This window comes from Ips typographus, linkage group LG2 (assembly GCF_016097725.1).
Source record: "Ips typographus isolate SLU linkage group LG2, UJ_Ityp_2.0, whole genome shotgun sequence".
In the NCBI taxonomy this organism is placed as follows: domain Eukaryota; kingdom Metazoa; phylum Arthropoda; class Insecta; order Coleoptera; family Curculionidae; genus Ips; species Ips typographus.
The window spans coordinates 21,946,305-21,969,792 of record NC_138423.1 but is presented as its reverse complement, the minus strand read 5'-3'; the positions used below and the strand labels follow the sequence as shown (position 1 = coordinate 21,969,792).

Below are 23,488 nucleotides of genomic sequence, written 5' to 3'. Positions count from 1 at the left end.
CCTCTTTTTTTATAAATAAACAGTACAAAATGGTAAAACTAAAAACTAAAACTCAAAACCACAGAAAATAATTTCTTCAGCACTTTCTTGTAATTCCTTTCAGATTTAGAATTAGAACAGAACTTCTAAAGAATAAATCTCCAAACATTTATGAGGAAACAAAAATAAATAATTCGTATCTTATTTTTCCTTTTTTTTATAAATAAACAGTACAAAATGGTAAAACTAAAAACTAAAACTCAAAACCACAGAAAATAATTTCTTCAGCACTTTCCTGTAATTCCTTTCAGATTTAGAATTAGAACAGAAAACACAATAAGAACACATGAAATTATTAATATATTACCAAAAAAAAAAATAAAAGAGGTAAAATTGTGGCAAAAATTTGCATTGTCTGGTCCTTTCGGACTTTGTTTTTTTTAATGTAAATTTACCAAATCAAATCTGACAACCACAACCAAAAGAACCATGTATCGTCCTTTAGCAACCACCACCAACGATCGTAGGCGTTCGGCTTCCGTCGGTCGTACAGCCATTGGTCCAGCCTTCCTCCCGTTTCAGGACACGGACGATATGGCAGGCAGTGGCAAACCGTCCGCTGTTGTGTTCGTGTAACGGACTCTTAACGTTACGTTAAATTTACGTATCAAATTTACGCGCGCGTTCAAAATCATAATGGTTTAGTGCGAATTTTTCGTTGCTCTAGTGATTTAAAGTGGATTTAGAATTGATATAGTGCGATTTTGTGGTTAACTATGAAGTGGATGTTGGATAGGTGTATTATAGGACCTATGGCTTTATGGTGGATGCTGTTTGGTTCTGTCTTGGTGGTGGGAGCTAAAATAGAGGAAGAACCTGGTAGGTGATTTGTCAGTGAGGGACGGTTTACCCTATACGCATAATAGGCAATTTATATTGTTGGAGTAATTAGTATTACGCAAAACAAATCTCCCATATAATTCCAAAAATAATGTTCATACTATATAGGATAAATTTAAAATATTGATCCTGTCTTCCTGCAAAATAGCCTGCTGTCAGATGCAATTATCCAGTTCACATTTTTTTTACAAACAAAATTAATGTTTCCTTTGCACGCTACTCTTATTCCTATTTAATATTGAATTACTTCATGTAGAAAAACAAAAGCAAAGTAAAAGTAATAAACCTTGAAAACGTTGAAAGAGTCCGTAGTGTTACTCAAGTGGGCAATTTTTAATACGCGTCAAAACTTCTGGAAGCTTTTTAGTGACTTACTTGAACTTAAAAACGTACTAGAAAAAGCTTTTTACAGTCATGGTTTATCTCGAAAAGGCGGTCGGCGAAGTTTTTGAAGAGATGACGCTCTCCACGCTGTTTTTTTCTATTTTCTCATCTTTCTGTTTCAAAACTAAAAAATTTAATTAGAAGGAAATGCTTTTAAGCAAATATTTTAAAACGGTAAAATTTGCATTTTTAAGGTTTCAAAAGTTTTTTAATAGACTGGTAGTTTTGGTGGTATCAGGAACTCCATTATGAGTATTATGAAAGTGTTGTATTACACAAGTTAATTGAGGTGGGAACTTTACATTCATTACTGGAGTTGGGCGGAAAAGCAATTTAGATCTTTTCCTGGTTGGATGTCTGTATTACACTAAACAAATACAGAAACGATAATTTTAATACATTTTCTGACTGAAGTTTGCCTTTTTTATCATCAAATTTTATCAGTAAGTATTATTAAATATAGTTTTACAATTTGAAAGTGATTAGCTGCTAATTAGGTACTGAACTAAGTGAGTTAAGTTAGTATGATAAATTAATAAGAAAGGTAAAAAATAAGTTAGTTAGATTTGCATATTCAGTGAATTTTATAACACTTTCTTTCTTTTGTTGTGTATAATCATAATCAAGAGCAAGCAAATGTCAAAAGTACCTACTGGTCAAGTTGATGTAATATGGAAAATAGTATTTTTGTTGGAAACATAACTTGCAATGATTTTTCGTCTTTCTCTACAATTTTTGCTTTACATATTTGAAAACTAGAAAAATATTGCTTACTTTACTATTGCCACCCTAAGACACGATGATTTTGAATCTAGTATTAGGGACTTTAGCGAATTGTCATCATCAGCTAATGAATAGCAGAGGTGGGAAAGTGAAAAATTTTAAAGTGCTTTTTTTGTGCTTATTTCACCTAATTTAAGGTTCTTTTGTATAAATATGCCCTTCGCTGTGCATTGGAACCCTTATAGAGCAAAATAAAAATTTGGCAAAATTGAACTTTTGACAAAAATTGAATTTTTTGACTTTTTGAAAAATCGTAGATCTTTTATTTAAATTGGCAGGAAATTCGTTCCTACGCCATTCGAAAAAGCATAAAAAATACTACAAAATAGGTTAAAAATGGCCTCTCTAGCTCCTCATGTTACCGAAATATTGAATTTCAAAAAGTACCTAAAAAACCTCTCTAGTACCCCCCCCATTCTTTAAATTTTTTTGAAAAGAGAAAAAATTTTAAAGTGCTTTTTTTGTGCTTATTTCACCTAATATAAGGTTCTTTTGTATGAATATGTCCTTTGCTGTGCATTGGAACCCTTATAGAGCAAAACAAAAATTTGGCAAAATTGCACTTTTAACAAAAATTGAATTTTTTGACTTTTTGAAAAATCGTAGCCCTTTTATTTAAATTGGCAGAAAATACTTTCCTACGCCATTCGAAAAAGCATAAAAAATAGTACAAAATAGGTTAAAAATGGCCTCTCTAGCTCCTCATGTTACCGAGATATTGAATTTCAAAGAGTACCTAAAAAACTTCTCTAGTACCCCCCCATTCCTTAAATTTTTTTGAAAAGTGAAAAAATTTAAAGTGCTTTTTTTGTGCTTAATTCACCTAATTTAAGGTTCTTTTGTATAAATATGCCCTTTGCTGTGCATTGAAACCCTTATAGAGCAAAATAAAAATTTGCCAAAATTGCACTTTTGACAAAAATTGAATTTATTGACTTTTTGAAAAATCGTAGTTCTTTTATTTAAATTCGCAGAAAATTCGTTCCTACGCCATTCGAAAAAGCATAAAAAATACTACAAAATGGGTTAAAAGTGGCCTCTGTAGCTCCTCATGTTACCGAGATATTGAATTTCAAAGAGTAAAAAACCTCTCTAGTACCCCCCCATTCTTTCGATTTTTTTGAAAAGTGAAAAATTTTAAAGTGCTATTTTTGTGCTTATTTCACCTAATTTAAGGTTCTTTTGTATAAATATGCCCTTTGCTGTGCATTGGAACCCTTATAGAGCAAAATAAAAATTTGGCAAAATTGCACTTTTGACAAAAATTTAATTTTTTTACTTTTTGAAAAATCTTTTTTTTCTTTTTTGATAGCTAGTTAACTTGGTGAATTTAGTAGGTTGTTTTTTAAAGTTAGTGCTAAATGAATCTTTTTTCTACCTTTTAGATCTTTTTCTATCATGGATTACCACACAATCTTTAAAACAAAATTTTAATTGTTGTTTTGGAGTGACATTTATCTTGCTTTTTTATAAGGATGCATTTTTACTACATTACCTATCTGAACGATAAGGCTTTATTGTTGTGACACTTTATTAGATAAGTGTGGAGTTTTCAAATAGTTTAATGAACTGAAACCAAATATAAGTATTCATCCAAAGGTTACATTTTACGTTAATTGCTAGGTATTTCTGTGGCAGAGTCTTTAAAGCAAATTAATACCAATCTAATCCTTCCTTAAGTAACCTATTTAGATTAAGTGCTTTTGAAAAGGCATTCTTGCAGACATGTGCCTGAAAATAATTAATTCCTCAGGAAGATCAAAAAGACTGTGCATTGAAGATGATCTTGTTAGTACCAGAAAAAAAAACGCATTATTCATTTAGCATGCTGATTTTTTTGCAAAAGTGAAATTTTGATTCCTATTGTGGGTGCTAATCATTATTGGTAATCCTGGTTAAACCTCCAAAAAGTTATTTTAACCCGAACAAAATCAATCAGGCTCTGCAACTGACATTATTTATCACCAGCATTCGATACCTGTGACCATATTATAGAAATCCGCCTGTCAATGAACCGTCCAATTATTATTAGTTTCCAGATATATAGCGTATCAACCAGTTTTTTAATTGTACCGACCGCGAGAGTTAATTAAGCCCTCGGATTAATTATTCGCAGGTAAAATTACATTGACATAGGATAAGAGTTATTTCCACTTTTTCGCGTTCTAGACTGTCAACCTGTTTAGGAGGTAAACAAAATGGGTTACGGACCTGCACGTTTCGACGCAATCACGTCTCAATTTCGACCAGTTTCCATTTATACACCTTTTTCATTAATGAATGGAAGGTACGGTTTCCAAGGTGGCCACTCGACGCATTAAATATCGGGTTCACATGTCCTGTTTTTAATTATGTAAATGGATTAAATAGTTTTTTTTTCGGAATGTCGGATCCGTAACGAGCCGTTCTTACGTCTGATCGGGTTTCGGTACTTGCCTTCAATTAAACTTGACACTTTTGATGGGTTAAGTATTAAGAAAAGTAACAGTCAAGTGGGAACGGATTAAAGAAACGTTAACCTATAACATACACCTAAGAAAATTGTCAAGATTCAAAATAGTTTTGTGTTCTAAATAGTTGTCTTTATAATAATATTGTAGAGAATCAAATTTTCGGATGGTTTTGAGAGTAGTGCAATCAAGTTGTATTATCCATTATCAATCAATTAATTAAGTAGACAATTCTCTATTTCCAGGTTTTGATAGGGAAAAGACTTTATAGAAGGCAGAAGATTTCACTCAGGGTGTTCTTAAATATGTTGAACAAAAGAAAATTATTTAGCTTATTTGCTCGCTTGTTTGAAGATGCTAATTTCTGCTTGAAAAATGTTTTATTTTCTGTTAAATTTCCAGTGAAAGGTGTCCTGAAAATGCTAACCTAACCGAGGGGGTAATCACTGTGGAAAAAATGTGACAAGATTTCGCATTTTCAAAGAAATCGCTGCGATTTCGCGTGATTTTTCAGGATTTCCAGCGATTTTGCGGGATTTCCAGTGATTTCGCGGCATTTTCAGTGATTTCGCGGGATTTCCAGTGATTTCGCGGGATTTACAATGATTTCTCGTGATTTCGCAAGGATTTCGCTTGATTTCCAGGATTTTGCGCGATTTCGCAGGGATTTCTACCAATTTTGTGACATGATTTCCATAGTGGATACCCCCTCGAACCTAACCTAACCTAACTAAGAAAAATTCAAAATTTCAGCATCCTTTATGTGTTGATCAATATTAATGATTGCTTATGTTCGTGTGTGGATTATTTTTATAAACATACTGTATATTTTCAATAAGTAATTTTGTTCTGCTTTTTTGGTGCTTTTTAGAAGGCATGTATTTATCTTAAGTTTTCCAAGTTCCCAACTTTTTCATTCATTTTCAGATGTTTTACACTACTTCTATCCTTGTAATGTAACTTAAACTGAGTTATCAACAGAAATGTATACTGGCAATATTCTTAACCGTAATACTTCTTACAACACTAGTTATGTAATAAATAAAGTGTGTCCTAAATTGGTTACACATGTATTAGGATCTCGGTAACCCTAAAAGAGCTACAGGGTCGGTTCAATGGTAAAAGTTATAGATAATTTTATGTATAAAATTCATTGCCGGTTTCAAATTAAATTATCTTCCTCCGTTTTCCGGAAAATGGAGAAAACGTCAGAGACTGTTGACAGCTCCATACAAAGTAAGACACAATTAGGGCACTTTTTTAACTAGAACACGGTGACATAATTAGAAAAAATCTATCGTAATTGATTTCCGAGATAACTTTGTAAATTCTTTTGGCCGAAATCTTAGATTTTTGCATTTTTGGAAAGCACTTAGAAAATTATTTTCAATGATGTACTTGATGAAGTTATTATTTAGGGCAGTAAAATGTTTTTTTTAAATTTTGGTCATAAATGGCCTTAGAAAATGTCGTCGCCATTATGAAAAACCAATTTTTTATAATTTAAAAAATCGCACAATATAATGTTCTATTTATTGAATTCATTACTTGATTTTTGCATTCAGAATGATGTAAAATTTAGCTAGCATTATAAAAAAAAAAACAGAAAACTGTACCATTTGGTTTAGTTTTGATTTAAGTAAGTTTCTACAAAGGCGTAGAAGGGCCACAGACGTTATTTTTCTTAAATTTTTACTTCAAACTCAGAAATTAACTAAATTCCGACTTCGAACTCGGAAATTAGTTAAATTCCGACTTCAAACTCGGAATTTAGTTGCAATGTTGTCAAACTGACAAATTCTACTATTTTGGTTCGAAGAGTGTTTTTGCAATGTTGACAAATTAACAAATTCTACTAATTAAGATCAAAGAGTGTTTGCAATGTTGCCAAACTGACTAATTTTACTAATTTGGTTTGAAGAGTATATGCAATGTTATCAAACTGACAAATTCTACAATTTTGGTTTGAAGAGTGTTTCCAATCTGTCCAAACTGACAAGTTCAACTAATTTCTTTGAAGTGTTTGCTTGCAATGTTGCCAAATTAACAAGCTCTCCTAATTAAGATCGAAGACTTTTTGCAATGTTGCCTAACTGACAAAATTTGGTAATTTGGTTCAAAAGTGTCCTCGCAATGTTATCAAACTAACAAATTCTACAATTTTGGTTCGAAGAGCGTTTGTAATGTAACCGAACTGACAAGTCCGACTAATTTCTTTGAAGTGTGTTTGCAATGTAGCCAAAGTTAACAAATTTTACTAATTTGCTTCGAAGAATGTTTGCAATGCTGCCAAACTGAAAAATTTTGTCTAATTTGGTTTGAAGAGCTTTTGCAATGTGACAATGTAAATTCTGAGTTCAAAGTCGGAATTTATCTAAATTCCGAGTTCGAAGTCGGGATTTAATCGAAATTTAACTAAATTCCGAGTTTGAAGTTGGAATTTAATTAAATTCCGAGTTTTAAGTCGGAATTTAACTATATTCCGAGTTTGAAGTCGGAATTTAATTAAATTCCGAGCAGAAAGTAGAAATTTAACTAAATTCCGTGTTCAAAGTCAGAATTTAACTAAATTCAGAGTTTGAAGTCGGAATTTAAGAAAAAAAATGTTTGTGGCCCTTCTACGCCTTCGTAAGTTTCAGTGTTTTGTTGTACATATTGTATTATTTTAATCCCAGAAATCAGACATTATTTTTTACCATGCCACACTCTGTATACTTAGTAAATACTATAGCTAATTAGCAAGCTTCTATTATATTTTGGTTTCACTATCATTAACCTACGTTGATTGCTGTAAAAGGAGAGAACAACAGCTTAAACAGGTTCACTAGCTTTTAATAAACTAGATAGAATATTTTAAACTAAAAATCCATTTTAAATATAAGAAAAAAATTCTATTAGTTTATTAATATAGTAAAATTAAAGGTAAACTAATTTAGATCTATTCAAATAATTTTTTAAACCATAAACAATTATTTGCTTGAATTATACTGAAACTTTCGTAACAAGGCCGAACAAGACAATACCTGCAAGAGCATTTTAAAGTTATGCTAAAATCGTTCAACGGTAACAGTGTTTACATTATCAAGTTTCAACATTGAAGTTGCTGAACTTTGCAATGCAAAGTTTAACTAGTTTCATCAGGACCGATCTTCATTTTAACTTAAATGGAATCACCGAAAATCGGGTAATTTTAGTCGACTTTCCACGATGAATAGACAACATTCATTTCCCTAGAAGATACAAGACTTAATACTGTTCCTCGGGGACTCGCTAAATAAATACATAAGACGATAGTTTAGTGGAAATAAATGGTGTCTAGAAACTTCCATTCCGGGGCTTGCCGAATTTATTGGCCAATTCTTTTAGTCAGCTTCACCAGGTGAATTATGCGTTTGTCTACCTCATTACCAATTTAACCCCAAGTAAGAACATAAGCGTATTGCAATTAAAAGCAGAGTAAAAATGTTAATTAATACAAAGGGAAGAATGATCGGAAACGCACTTTCCTTAAAAGGTTGATCGAATTTCAATTATAATTAATTCAATAAGTCTGGAAAATGAAGATGGGAGAATGGGTAATAAATAACTAATTAAGAAAGCGAAGGCCTTAAGCAGGTAGTCGTCTAATGGCTGTGCTTGCTTACGCTTCATCAAACTGGTACCCCAAGGGATCCCATAAAATTATCAGCTGGATTTCAATTGGTGAAGCCTAAAACCTGTTGATTTTCATCCAATTTTGTATTCATATTTTACCGGAGTGAGATAATATCTTCGGCATTTTGATGTTCCTGGAAAAGAAATGTCTAGAGCACAGTAGAAAAGATATCGATCAGGAATGATCATTACAAATTAACACAACTTATATTGCCAGGTAAAAATGAAACACCCTCTTTATATTACATACAAACTAACCCTAATTTTGAACGGTATAAAAACAAACAACAATTTTTGTACACCTCTTATAATCACTTTTGGCACGACAACCACGTTTATAACAATTCCAATTATTTAGCAAACATACCCCCAAAATTAATTACATTTACACTGTTCACAAATGCACCAAATATTGTGGGGGGTTATACAAGGTCCTTTAGAAATATTTAGGCAATTTGTGCAACGTCAACCGCCGCTAAAGGCATTAATTATCATTTAATTTAACCGGCAGTTTACACTGGGACCACTGTCTGTAATTAGGCTTTTCTTAGGGGATTTTTCGTGCCGGTAATTACTCCAGAGATTATCTATCCGATGTAAAATCAGTTCACGCTGATGCCGGGCTATCTTATCGCATTTAATGTATCTTGACAGCGTGGATTTTAATACGGAGCCACAAGTTAAATTACGGGTTATGATAAAAATGGGTTCTCCTTTACTGAATGGATGCTGTTAAGGAGATTCTTAACTGGTAAGAGGATTAATGTGGTCGTCTTTGGTTCGTGACAGTTTTATTAGAGTCGATTTGAATTGATATATTCGAGGATACATCTCCTTTTCTTTAAAAAAAATTGTCAGTGCACGACTTTTGGTTACGAAAGTAGTCAATGTGGATTTTATTTAAGAAATTAGCTATTAGCTCAATTGCAAACGGTTGATGTTCATAATGATGATGATATGAGAAGTATATACAGTTTATCACATGATCAGTACATCAAAAAGTTTGATGTAAATCTTGTGACCAACTTTTCAATTACGTCAAATTCTCTCCGGCACCAATTTTGTTTTTTATAATTGAAAAACTTTCTGGTGTTTGAATAAAAGCTTAGCTTAGCTTAACATCTGGTTAAGTATGGTCTGAACACCCGGTATACTCTGCGTTTGAAAAATGCGATAGACTAAATTGGTTTTGGATAGCTTTAATCAGTGGTAATTATCGACGAAGTTTAAGGTCCAAAACATCGAAGAAATTAATTTGATTATAAGTTCTGATTGAAACTGTTGATGATAAATTGTTTTAAGGAGAGCTGTACTATACATATTTCCATGTAGCTTTGTGCAGAAAAACTCATCACTCAATGTCATTAGGTTTGTTCGCAGAACGAATCTCCAACTAATAATCAGAGGAATATGTCCAGCTATTGGCCATTTCCCTTAAAATGTCAATGTCACATGAGCATTCAACCTATAAAAGCCAACAATTTCCGATTTTCAGTTGGAAACCAGTTTGAAATGGCCTCTTCGACCTATTATGATTCATATGGGCTTGAAACACACTGTTTGCTCAATGCCATTTATCATAAACATTAAAAGGAATAGCAAGCAAAAATGGGAGATAATGATGTTCAATTAATTTGCAAGAGAAAAAACTTGCTTAACTTAGCATTTGACTGATTACAGGACATTTTTTACGTCCTTTTGTACCCCCTCTCTTAACATTTTTCTAGATTCGCCACTGTTAACTTTTCTTTTAAATTTAAAGTAAAAGTTGAAACATCATGATTTAGATCCTCTAACCTAATTATACAGGGTGGTCCAGTTTCAAATGTCAATAATTCACCAATCCATAGCCAACTAAAAAATAAGTTGACATGCATTATGTCATTTTCCTGAAAAATGCTTCCCTGAAAAAAGGAAAATACAATCTTTCAAATTTCTGTTTTAAAAATCAGTTTTTTGTCATAACTGTCAGACCGTTGGAGCAATTTTAAATTATCTTTTATAGTAAAATTCTGATTTGAAACTTCGTTTATGAGATAATTCAGTTATTACGTTCAAAGACCCACAACTAACTCAACCCAACTTAAAAATTGTCTTGGAAACGGAAAATTGACTTAGGAAACTTAAAAAAAATTATTTTAGCCAGTTTTCATAGTTTCCAGACAAACTGAAAGACTTTAGTTTTGAAATTTGACTTAGAAAAGTTAAAAATTGATTTCAGAAGCTTAAAAATTTGCTTTTGTAACCAGTTTTCATGCAAATCGGGAGACTTTAACATTAAATATTGACTGTTTTACTACAAATCTATACATTTAAACCTTAAAAATTTACTTGAACACCAAAAAGTGACTTTGAATTAATGAAATGTGACATCAAAAGCTTAAAATTTGCATTCGAAGTAAGTTTTTGAAATTTGAAGACAAATTTCCATATTTTGACATTAGTTTCATGAAAATTGTCTTAAAAAATAACTTTTTGTGCTTTTACTTTCCTTTTCATTTTCTTAGAATTCCGGACTATTTTTAGTGCTTCAAAACTGCTTTCAGCTTGGAGTTTCAAGACATCTTCACCAAGTTATTGACATAGCAAACTTAAAAAACAATTTTTACATTCTTCATAGACTTAAAATGGCATTTCAAACTTTGTCACTATTAAATCGACTTCTAGACACCTCAGTGCTAAAAATTCGAATATTTCTTAAAAATCTAGACTCTTTTTAGTGCTTTAAGGCTGTTTTCAGTGCCTCAAATCGATTCAAGATCTTTACAAAGTTTTTGACTTATCAGGCCTAAAAGCCAGTTTGTACATTGTCCATAGTCTTCAAAATGTCATTTCAAGCTTCTTCACCATTAAATTGACTTCTACACTCATAGGTGCAATAAATTGTAGCATCTCTAAGAAAATCAGACTGTTTTTAGTGCTTTTTAAGACTGAAAAATCGAATTTAAGACTATTTCCAAAAGTTAAGTTTCTTCAGTAATAAAAATAAAAAATTTTGGTACCAAATTCTCTTGAGAACTAATTTTTCGAAATGAAATAGTCCGAAAATGTAATTTACTTCTAGACTTGTTCCAATCCAGAAAATTGAGTTGTACATCAATTAAAGTCCTGAAAATAGTCTTTGGGAGTCTTTTTAGTCCTAGTAAAGTGAGTTCTAGCCCTAAAAGTCAACTTTTAGATTATTTTTAGTAGTAAAAAATAAGTTTCATGCACAATATAATCTTTGTATTGATTTCCAGACTGTTTGTAGTTCTTGAAATCCAGTTTCAGACACTCGGATGGCTCACCAGGATGGCAGACTGCGAAAAAAATTATAAGACTATTCCTAGTAGTAAATAGCAAGTTTTTAGACTATTCAGTACAAATTTGGACTCTCACAAGTCTTGAATGTTCAGTAAGAACAGAAATTTGGACTGTATCTTCTTTAGGAAACGTTTTTCAGAAAAATGACATAATGCATGTCAACTTTTTTTTGTGATTAGCTATCGATTGGTGAATTATTGACATTTAAAACTGGACCACTCTGTATATTCTTCCTACTAATACAAAAGTTAATGGTAAGTCAATTTTTTTAAATTCTGGCTTTACCGATTTTTAAAGAAATAATCTTTAAGTAAGAAAAGTAAGTTAGTTAAGCATTATCTACACCTCCTACTGAACGATTTAAACCGAAATCAATCTTATTGAATTAATCCAATTTAAATTCGCTTACTAAGTCAGTAATCATATTAGACTGCTCTTTACATGAATACAAAGCTACTACAAAGTAAATCTCGTAATCCAAAACCATCTCATTAATATGAAAACTAAGCAGACCCGAGACACGCGTCTTATTGGATGCGATTGTATGGAAAGTTCGGAGGTAAAACTTTCACAAACTTTGTTTACCCATCCATTTTGCCGCAGAATGGAATTAGATTATGGCGCAGAAGGGAAATTCCATTTTCTAATAGTTAACTTGGTTAGTGTTTCCAATATTTGCTGTTTGCTTGAATTTCTTTGCTGTGCAAATGCAGAATTATTCTAATTGAACCACACCGTACGAGAAAAATACACTATAGTCAGTGATGCATCCGTTTAAGAATCAATATTGACACGACTAAAATAAACACCGATTAACTACAACTGATACAGGCATTTCCTCTTATGCAGACAGCGATAAAGTTCTGAAGACAAAATATTGTTTAAGGTATTGATAATCGAATCTTTTCCGTTTCAGACAGGTAGTACGCCCCTGTGAAATCTATTTTACTAATCCACAACAAGGAACAAAAGGTGGGTGGTTGTATTGAAGGGTCTTTGAAAAGGGCTTTGTTTAAGCTGGAGATTATCTGATTACCGTTTGTTTGTTCTTGTAGTTTACCAGCAAAACTACGGTTTAATCTCTAGTTCGTTTAAACGTCAATCTTTCAATACTTGTTTTAGAGATAATAAAAGAAAATCATTAAGTTCAAGTAACTGGGCATTTCAAATATTAAGAAGGTATAGGATATCTCTGTAAGATTTTTTAAACTTGGCATTTTGCGGCAACCTCGAAGCCTAATTTATTCAGGCCAAAGTGCCAAAGCCAACACCTCGAACACAATCGCAATTTTATGGGAACATTTTTGCATTCAATGGGTTTCGGGACAAAAAACCTGAAGCCCGATTTCCTTATAATGTTAAATTGAAATTTGTCCCCTATTTGTAGCAACGTCAGCGACAAAAAGTCATTGACTTTTGAGCTATTTTCCTCAACACGAATGCGATCCTACACCACACTATCCGACCAATCAAATCAATTACTACCACCTCCAAGCGTCTATTAATCAATCATCCAAACTGCGGTCGGTGCATCATTACCTAAGTGCTTTTTTCAGGGAAATCGCATGATAAATGACTGCCTGATTACACGGGAGCTTGTTCTTTGTCCAGAAGGCCGATCTTATCTACGGAAAAATGTTTACGACTGCCTAGAGTCTTTTTAAACCGTGGTTAACTTACCCACCAAAAGCCTCAAAACGTGTAAGGTAATGAGTAATGAGTGTCTCCACCTTAGAAACCGACCCTAGGATCATCAAGCCAATGATTTGCAGCCTTCCATAAATTTAACGGTCGAAAGTGTCATAAAAATGCCGGGAACAAGAAGCTCTTTTTAGAGCAGAGTAGTTAAAAAGCTTTAGCAGCTTATCGTGCCTTTTATGATCAGGCTTAGAAGATAAATTAGTTACTCATTGTCTAGTTGGTGTTTTCGCTTCCAAACGAATTGACTTGAAAGAGATGTATATGTAAAGCTAATAGGTATATGTGGCTAGAATAACAGTGAAGTAACCATAATTTACCCCCAGGCACACAACTGACAAATAATGCCTTGAAAAACCTTTCACAGCAAAAACAACACATCATTTAGGTAGGACGCGTTTGAAAAATAAATCCTCTTAATTTAGCCTTTCAGGTAATAACATTTACCGAGTTTACTTGTCAACTTAAAGAATGTCTGTACAGAATGAAATATATTCCAGAGGTGGTCTTGGTGTATTTATACTGTCATCAATTTAAAAATGCCCCTTTAAAAAGAGATGTGCTGCATTTATTACAGTAGCTTCTTGTACCTGGAGTTTCCTGATATAAGTTTGTTTGCGGATATTTTTTTAATTTCAGAATCATGCAACTGAACTACTCAGTTCGACTCACAAAATTCCTGAGACTATACTACGTAAGAACCTGAAAGAAGATTTGCGGAAAAATCTGGAGAGAATGTAAAATCCCTTTAAACAAATTATAACCATCATTGCCAAAACAAAAAGTGGCTGAAACTGACCTGTTGAAATACAGGGTGCTTTACAGTTTTTGAGATATTAAGCTCATATCTGAAACACCTCTACTTAGAACCTACATCGTTAGGCATATAAACCGATGATATTTGTATTTACAGGGTGTTTTTTAGTAAAACCCAAAGAACCTACTCAAATTTTCAAGTTACTCTGATTAACTTGTGTTTTGACGAAAATATTGTATACTTTGATTGTAACATTTACTGCTGCATTCGAAAAAAAACATGCTTTTGAAATGATGTCTCAAATGTCTGATGTTGCTGACATTTTACCAAAATTGCGGACACTTTAGTTTCTTTTTCAGACACAGCTAAATCATATGACTCAAAAATTGCACCAGGATTGGGGAGGAAGTAAATATTGCTTCTGTTCTGTTTCTGTTTATGCTTTTGAGGGTTTAAATATCATATTTCGGACTATTTTAATTTAGAATACAAGGTGTCCCAAACTTATGTAGCATAACGTCACAAGCTTTTTGTACTTTCCAATATACAATAAAATGCCAATATGACCATTAAAATTTGTTTAACATTTCATACAGAACATGCACAACTGGCGGGTGTAGTCTGTAGACCAATTACAAGCTTGAGAAACGCTTTTTAACACAAATTACAGCTAAAACCATGAAAACACCATACAGGACATACCCAACAGTCACGTGACCTCTATAGACCAATTGTAAGCTTGAAAAGCCTCTTGACAGGTAACGATTAAGCTAGAAATGTAATCGAAACAGTCACGTAACCTTAGAAGGCCAATTGCCAGCGTGGAAAACGCTGTTTAACCCAAATTTAAGCTAAAAACTGTTCAAAACACTATTTTTTTAACACTTTTTTGTCAAGATATGCCATTTCATACGTGTCTGTCATATATATCATATTTTTATGTGAAATTATAGGTTCTTGGCTGTATACAGGGTGGTCCAGTTTTAAGTGTCAATAATTCACTATTCGATAGCCAATCAAAAAATAAGTTGACTTTCATTATGTCATTTTTCTGAAAAACCTTTCCTAATGAAGATACAGTCTTCCAAATTTCAATTTAAAAAATAGTTTTATAGTGAAAAACTGAATATTCAAGACTTGTGAGAGTCCAAATTTGTACTGAATAGTCTAAAAATTTGCTATTAACTACTAGGAATAGTCTTATAATTCGTTTTCTCAGACTGTCATCTTGGTCGAGCGTCTGAAACTGGATTTCAAGAACTAAAAACAGTTCAAGACAAGATTCAAGACTAAAACCCGAAATCAAGACCAAAAATTAGTTCTCAAGACTAATATCGTAGCATTTGGTACCAAACATTTTTGAAAGAAACTTGACTTTTGGAAATAGTCTTAAACTCGATTTTCCAGTCTTAAAAAGCACTGAAGACCGTCTGAATTTCTTAGAGATGCTACAATTTATTGCACCTATGAGTGTAGAAGTCAATTTAATAGAGAAGAAGCTTGAAATGACATTTTCAAGACTATGGACAATGTACAAACTGGCTTTTAGGTCTGATAGGTCAAAAGATAGTCTTGAAACTCGATTTAAGGCACTGAAAACGGCCTTAAAGCACTAAAAACAGTCTAGATTTTTAAGAAATACTTGAACTTTTAGCACTGAGATGTCTAGAAGTCGATTTAATAGTAACAAAGCTTAGAATGACATTTTAAGTCTTTGGAGAAAGTAAAAATTGTTTTTTAAGTTTGCTATGTTCATAACTTGGTGAAGATAGTCTTGAAACTCGATTTTCCAAGCTGAAAGCAGTTTCGAAGCACTAAAAATAATCCAGAATTCTAAGAAAATGAAAAGCAAAGTAAAAAGCACGAAAAGTTAGTTTTCAAGACAATTTTCATAAATGTCAATGTCTTGTATCTAAGACTATTTTCAAAACTAAAATATTGAAATTTGTCTTCCAATTATGAAAGCTTACTTCAAATGTAAATTTTAAGCTTTTGATGTCACTTTTCATTAGTTCAGAGGTACTTTTTGGTGTTCTTTTGGTTGATATTTTTGATGTTCTTGGTGAAAAATTCTAGAAAAAGTAGTTTTTATGTCTACAAGTTAATTTTCAATAATAAAGTAGCGCGATTTGTATGAAAACTGGTTACAAACACAATTTTTTAAGCTTCTGAAATCAATTTTTATCTTTTCTAAGTCAATTTTCAAAACTAAAGTCTTTCAATTTGTCTGGAAACTATGAAAACTGACTACAATGAAATTTTTTAAGTTTCTTAAGTTAATTTTCCGTTTTCAAGACAATTTTTAAGTGGGGTTGGGTTAGTTTTGGGTCTTTGAACGTAATAAAATCAAAATTTTATAAGAGATAATTTCTTTTTCATCGTGAACAATAAAAAACTGTAATTTTTGAAAAATATCCAGAGACGTAGAAAATAAGGCAAAAATATAAAAAACATCTTCCTGTATCTACGCTACTGGAGAATTTTTGTTTCTGATTTTTTAAACTGAAATTTGATGGACTGTATTTTCCTTAGGAAGCATTTTTCAGGAAAATGACATAACGCATGTCAACTTATTTTTTAATAGGCTATGAAATAGTAAATTATTCACATTTAAAACTGGACCACCCTGTATGTATAAAGCTTCAAAATAATAGGAATGCTATGATAAGAGAAGAGTACTTCTAGACAAGAATAAATCATAACTTTGTAAGGGACACGGGTCAGTGAGCTAAAACGGATATGACGTCATTCAACAGTTGGTCACGTGATCATTGTATTAAGAAGTTTGAATAAAATCTTGTGGGACCAACTGTCAAATGACGTTACATTTGGCCACGTTTTGGCATACTGACATATGCTAAATTATAATCATCATTACCAAAGCAAAAAGGCTGAAAGTCACCATAAATTAAAGATCTTTCGCGCAGAAAATATAACCATGTAAAATAATGATTTTTGTAGAACTTTTTGGTCTAGTTACACCTTTTCAAAAACCTCAGTTGTATTACATTGTAGTGCAGTGTAGGACACCCGAACACACACACATTAAGAAAAAACTTCAATTGGCCTCAGGATTAAAGAGCTTTCCAGTTCAATTTTCTCTCTCAATCAAAAACCAATTTCAAACACCCAACGTCTCAGCTTCAATTTGAATAAAATGACACATGACGAGAAAGATTTAAACTTAGTATAGCGTCCGCAAACGAATACGACAGCTTCAAGAGAACTTTCCGAGTTGTAACTTCTTTTTTAGTAATCGAGCCAAATTTGGGCGCAAAGGAACAACAAATTGATAAAACGTCAAGTATTGTCGCGATCCCTTTAGGGAGTTTTACCGACTAATTAAACCAGGAAAAGTTTTGTGAAAAGTTTAGGAAACTCGGTCCAAATTGCGGTTCAGATAAAATTACAATACAAAACATCCTCTTCTCTTGATAGTTCGGCTTAAGGTAACTTAATTAAGGTTACATAGCTAGACCTCCTTGCCGGAAAATCTTCTTCATCTTATTAGGAAGTTAGATAGCGAGTTATAAGTTTTAGAAGATTTCTGCATGCTTATGAATTAATATTTCCTATTTGAGAACTACAAGGAACGCAAGGAATTGACTTGAAAAGTTTATTGAAATTCCTAGGTATGTTGGAACACGTAAGGATAAAGTTTTGTTCGTATCCAAGCATATTGTTTAAAATTTAAGAAAATTTACAGTCAAAACTTGTTTGAACTTACATTGTTCTTAACTTATAGTTTTAATGATTTCTTTAGAAATAAAGTTGAGTTTGTTGTAAGAAGATAAATTGAAAGTTTTGAAACAAATTTATACAAGATCTATGCACTAAATTTATTGCTTTATTAATTCATTATCACTAAGTTATTATGCGTTGACCTTTTATTGATTGTGCATAAATCGAAGTTTTTAACAAATCAAATGCTATGGAATAGTGATGTCCAAAAATGACGTAAGTGCATTTAATCAAATAGAACACAATTCGCTTTTGTCTCATTCATGGTTTTGTAACCTAAACTTCAGTTGCCATCTTACATAGAAAATGTAAAAAAATGGATTAATGGAAAACCATTAAAAAATAGATTACAATCATCTTTATTTTTATGGGTCTTTGGTTGTTCTGGACAGGAAAATTAAACGACATTTTAACCCAAGAAAAAGAAATCTCAAAGAAAATTAAGTAAAACGAAAATAGATGGAAACAACACCATTATTCATGTGGTAATAATCCTTCGAATCTTTTTGATTTTCTCGGATTACATCAAATTTACTCAGACTTTTCTTGAAACGCAAGTCGTAAAAGGTACAAAAATTATGTGATTAAGATAAATTTGGAATATGGCAATTATGCAATATTTAGGGAGACAATTATTTTTTTGAGAAATTAATGTAATTAACATTCATAGTTATTTTTATGTTAATAAATTATGAATTGAATATTTTAGATCCTTAGACACGAATCAGATTTTCGTTCTAAATCAACATCAACATCAAAATAAACATACGACGTCTAAAAGCAGAAAATTAAGTTATTTTAACGTGTATAACTTGATATTTAACTGACAGTTAACATCATGTTACGTCCATCTAAAGTCACATCCACGTCAACAAAACACGACACATCGATCCAGCTCCACGTTATTAATGCACACTGAAAACATGCTGTGTCCCCAGAACCAAAATTCACGACTGGGAAAAAGGAAAATGTTATTAGGAGGAGAGCTTAAAAGTTACTCCGCGCGTATTCACTTAACCTAGACCGGAAACCCGTAACTTGTAATGCCCGAAAATTGAAAGAAGTTTTATTCCGGAGCTGGTGCCGGAAACGAGCATACACGGGGTAACTTCCGTAGTAATTAATTTATGGCTCCGAGTTTCTGGAACGGTCGTCGATTCCGGCTCTAAGCTCCGAAACACCAATTACCTGTTCACCTTGCTAATTTGCCTCCATTTTCAGTCAATACATAATTGAAAAATTACGACCCTATGAACGTGTATTAGTGTTTGATTGCACCAAGAGGCTATTTAGTTCAATGCAGTATTATAGTGTAGTTTACATGGAGAGTGAATTTTTGTTCTTGCAAGGGTAATTACAAGGTGTTTTAAAGACTCTTCTTCTCTAGGTTTCATTGCAAATCAGCTGCAGGAAAAATGGTCCAAAATGCTGCAAATATACAAGATTTTTCCATATTTATAGCTAATAATAGAATTTTTTTTAAAACTTAGTAGGGGATAGCTAGAGCAATTTTGTTTACTAATATACAATTAGTTTACAATATTATCTCCTTGAATAATATACAATTAAAATTAAATCTTGGCAGAGTACTCGTATTTTCCAGTTATGGCTTGCAATTCACAATACCTACATAAACCAAGTTTACAGTTTGGTTAATATAAATTCTCAGATAAACTAAATTTCATTTTCTCATACTATTCGGTCTCTAAAAGTGGTAACTCCGTCAAGGCTAAGCAATATAGAAAATCGGTAAAGTTTTAGGAAACTCATATCAGTTGCGTTATTGTAGGTACTGAAATGATCACAGTTCATCAAGTAGAAAAATAACATATCAGTTTGTTATTTTCTTGGTATATTGCCGAACAAAATTTATGCGGAACGTCTATCTAATATTCCACTTGAAAAGTTTTCAGTGGCAAATTTTATTTTTACCTGGTGGAAAATCCAATTTTAAACAATTGTATATTGTGGAAGTTTACGTATCAACTATTTCCGTTTAGCCAGAGACATTCTGTGTGTTTGCAATTTTTTGAGAAATATGAAAATTAAATTTAAAGTAACCGATAACAAAATATTTACTTGAATTATACAGAGTGTCCCTTAAATGACTGTACAACGCTTAACCACAAATTTTTTGGCCAAAAATAAGGTTATCTAGGCAGACTTAACTATATCCAGAGTTGCTTAATTTTGCCGCTGAGGGCGCCAAAGTTCTTTCTATACATATTTTTTTATATATTATATTAATTTTATATACAGGGTGTACCACAACGAAAGGCATCGATTGATATTGGAAAAAGTATAAACAGGACAGTATTGAAAATAAGGCTGGATACTGATGTGGGCATGCCCAATCTAACTAAAATATTTTCAAGATGGTTGCACTTCCGCTCATACCGGAAGTCGATCACAACTTTCTTATTTTAAATAGAACACCCTATATATTATTACATATTTGGATTCCTCACAAAATTCTGACCAACTTTTGTGTACAATGCCCTATGCCTATCTCTAGCCGTTTTCAAAATATTTGATGTTTTTCCAAAAAAGTGACAGTTGCAACGCTCAACATATTTTTGTACTCTGTCAAAAGCGTATTTTATTTTGCAATGAAACTTTGGATTATTGTAAATAAAGGATCGTTTTATTAAACTAAGGGTGCGTAATGAGTCATTTGTATACAGGGTCGTCAAAAAAAAATCATGAACTTGCCACTAAAAAAAATGAAAAATCTCAAGTTTTTTTAAATTTTTTTATGGTCTGAATTTTGTGAGGAATCCAAATATGTAATAATATATAGGGTGTTCTATTTAAAATAAGAAAGTTGTGATCGACTTCCGGTATAAACAGAAGTGTAACCACCTTGAAAATATTTTAGTTAGATTGGGCATGCCCACTTGCCTACTTTTCAAAACTCTCCTATTTATACTTTTTCCAATATCAATCGATGTCTTTCGTCGTGGGACACCCTGTATACTATTATATTATGTAATTATTTTATTTCGTCCAGCTAATTGGTAATTATTGTGTATGTTTTTGTTTGTTCTGGTTAAAAATTTGGTGATTTGGTAGACTGCAGGAGTCAAAAAAGTTTCAAAATAAAGTCAGCTGGTAGGAAAAAAAATATAAAAAAAATTAAAAATATTAAAGTAATTGATACAGGAGTAACAAATTTTTCATTACGATACACAAGTAATTTTTATTATTTCCTAGCATTGAAAAAATATTTCGTTGAAGTCAAAACAAAAGGTCAATTTATGTAGTAATTTTCGGCCCTAAATATCATAAAAATCGATAAGCGCTTTAGGAATTATTTTGAAAAAACAATATAAATTTGAGAACTTTAGCACCCTGTAGCGGCAAAATTAAGCAACTTTGGATATAGGTAAGTTTGCTTAGATCACCTTATTTTTGACCATAATTTGTGATTAAGCGTTGTACAGTCATTTCAGGGACACCCTGTATGTAAAAAATCTGAATTTCTTTTACTCCACCATACAGGCAAATCTAATTTAAAAACGTCAATTATAAGATGGTAAAAAAATTATCCTAATGATAATTTCTACAAAAACTACAGAACTGCCTAATAGTATGGTCTGATTTCACAGTTTCTATAGAAATTTTGTTTTGATTTTGGTATTATTAAGGAAGTAAATGTTTGTTTTTAAATTTTGTTAGCTCCCCTTGTAAACACTGTGTCCAAAAAGGTCCCTATGTAAAAGTTGTAGAAGATTGTCATATCTACGTTTTAGAATGTATTGGAATTATACAGGGTGCTCTCTCTCTGCTTTCTTAAACCGCTGTAAATTTGAAACCAAGCTTTTATAACATATTCTATACTTAAAATCAATAATTTGCAATATAAAAATAACAAAATCATGATAATGTACCAATTTTTGCATCATATTAGGTATATAAGTAATACTAATTCTTAATTGAGATTAAAAACCACTTGTCTTGAACGAGTCTTGACAAATTATACAAAAGTAATCCAGAATAAAAAATCAACAAGAAGTAAGTTTTTAACTTCAACGAATTTGTAAATATCGTCTGTTTTGGAGCACATCGAATTTGGCCTACGCTATACACAAAGTACATTAGAAACCTTATCCCACAAGTAGCAGTGATAACTACAGTAATAACCGTCCTTTTAAAGAAAATTTACCTATTTTCGGTTAGTACTATGCTTAGTGTGCAAGAATAAAAAAATAAATCAAAATTTTGCTCTTAAAAAAACTGTTAACTCTGTGGTGAGTATACCTCGTGTATTCCACCCTGTTCATAGAGATGAATTTCAGTTATCGAAAACATGTTTTAACATCAATGTTTTTATTTATTGTGTAGCTATCTAAAGAATGTAGACTATAATAGCCTAAAGAAACCAGGGATTATTGAAATTAGAACATCCAACTTTAGTATTGATGATTGACATGAGGAATGTTTTGATAGCATTTTTGAGTGAAACCATTATACGATAACGTCCTATTTACAGTTGAAAGTGCGCTGAAAAACAGACCTTACATCTCATTTATTTCTTTGGCTCCTTCATACATTAACGTCATAAATTCATCGGTCCTTTATTACTCAGGTCTGAGTGACTGGCGTTTTTTTGTTCTTGCCGAGGAGCTGCATACAAAAGATCGCTAACGCGACTTTAATAGGCCGGCCTCTCATCAATCATACGTGAAAATGCGCCCGTTTTCAATCGATCCGATGATTTTCGCCTATTTTACCGTGCTCGCGAACGACTTATTTACGAGTGTTTGATTTATTGTCTCTACCCGAAGAAAATCTAATTAGTGGAAAACTGATCGAACGCTGAAACGCCGATTTTTTACTGGACGAGTCTGGGAGTTTCTTGACGGTTTTTGTTAACCCAGGACCAAATGATAAATCAGTTTTTACCTTCTTCCAGGCACTGATTAGGTCAACGTGATCTAGTTAGCAAGTGAACTCGATAAAATATTAATCAAAACATCAAACTGCTTTATTATGAAAGTAAGAATGTCCGTTTCAAGTGCGTTATAACTCGAGTGGCGCCGACTGGTTTAACATAAAAAATCACGACATTCTTAAGGACGAATTCAACTCGTTTGCAATAAATTATTAATTACGTAGTTGCAGTTTCTAATTTATTGACGCTAACCGGCTTATCCTTTCATCTCCAACACTATTTTAGCTAGAAATCCCCTTCCGCTGCTTAATATACTCAACTTTTAAGTTTGGTGTATGTAAATTGAAATAATCGTGAATACAGCCGCCCTTTGTTGTAGCATGGGGAGAATGCAGGCTCGCACACTCATAATCTGTTTCCATGACTTGGCAAATTGGAAAACAAAAACCCCTTTTTATTATTCGTGCGAGCCCGAAGTGGGAACGAAAAGCCATTTTGATGTTCGTTCTATGACGCTGATCCAGTCAGTGGCGTAACCATATTTTTTATGATAATTTTCCACAATAAGCTGATGGAGAAAATTTCAATTCAAGAAAATCAAAATTTTGAGAACCACCCTGTAAATGCCAGACAGAGGCAAATAGTATTTGCCATTCTTCTTCATGTACTATCTCCATGTCGGACGTTGGCATCATCATTGCTATTCTTACTTTGGAAACTGCAGCTTTGAATAGGTTGGTTTCTAAGCCAGGATATTCTTCTCCTTCCAACAGACCTCCTTCCCACGATCTTTTCGTGAATTATGAGTTGCAGAAGCTTATACCTTTGACCTCTCGTAACGTGTCCGAGATATTGCACTTTTCTCTTTTTAACTTCATGTAGGATCTCCACCCCTTCTCCGTTCTTCTCAGGGCCTCTACGTTTGTGACATGTTCTGTTCATGGT

At 32.4% G+C, this 23,488-nt stretch overlaps 1 protein-coding gene across 3 annotated transcripts in view; it reads left to right on the top strand.

Annotated features, from left to right (window-relative positions):
- The first annotated feature begins 583 nt into the window (after positions 1–583).
- Positions 584–23,488, top strand: part of LOC145725686 (nephrin-like) — a 226,191-nt gene continuing 203,286 nt past the window's right edge. For all 3 annotated transcript variants that reach the window (XM_081974530.1, XM_081974527.1, XM_081974526.1), the window contains exon 1: positions 584–858. In XM_081974530.1, coding sequence (XP_081830656.1) covers positions 756–858 — 103 coding nt within the window. In that variant the 5' untranslated portion in view covers positions 584–755. The remainder of the gene's footprint in view (positions 859–23,488) is intronic.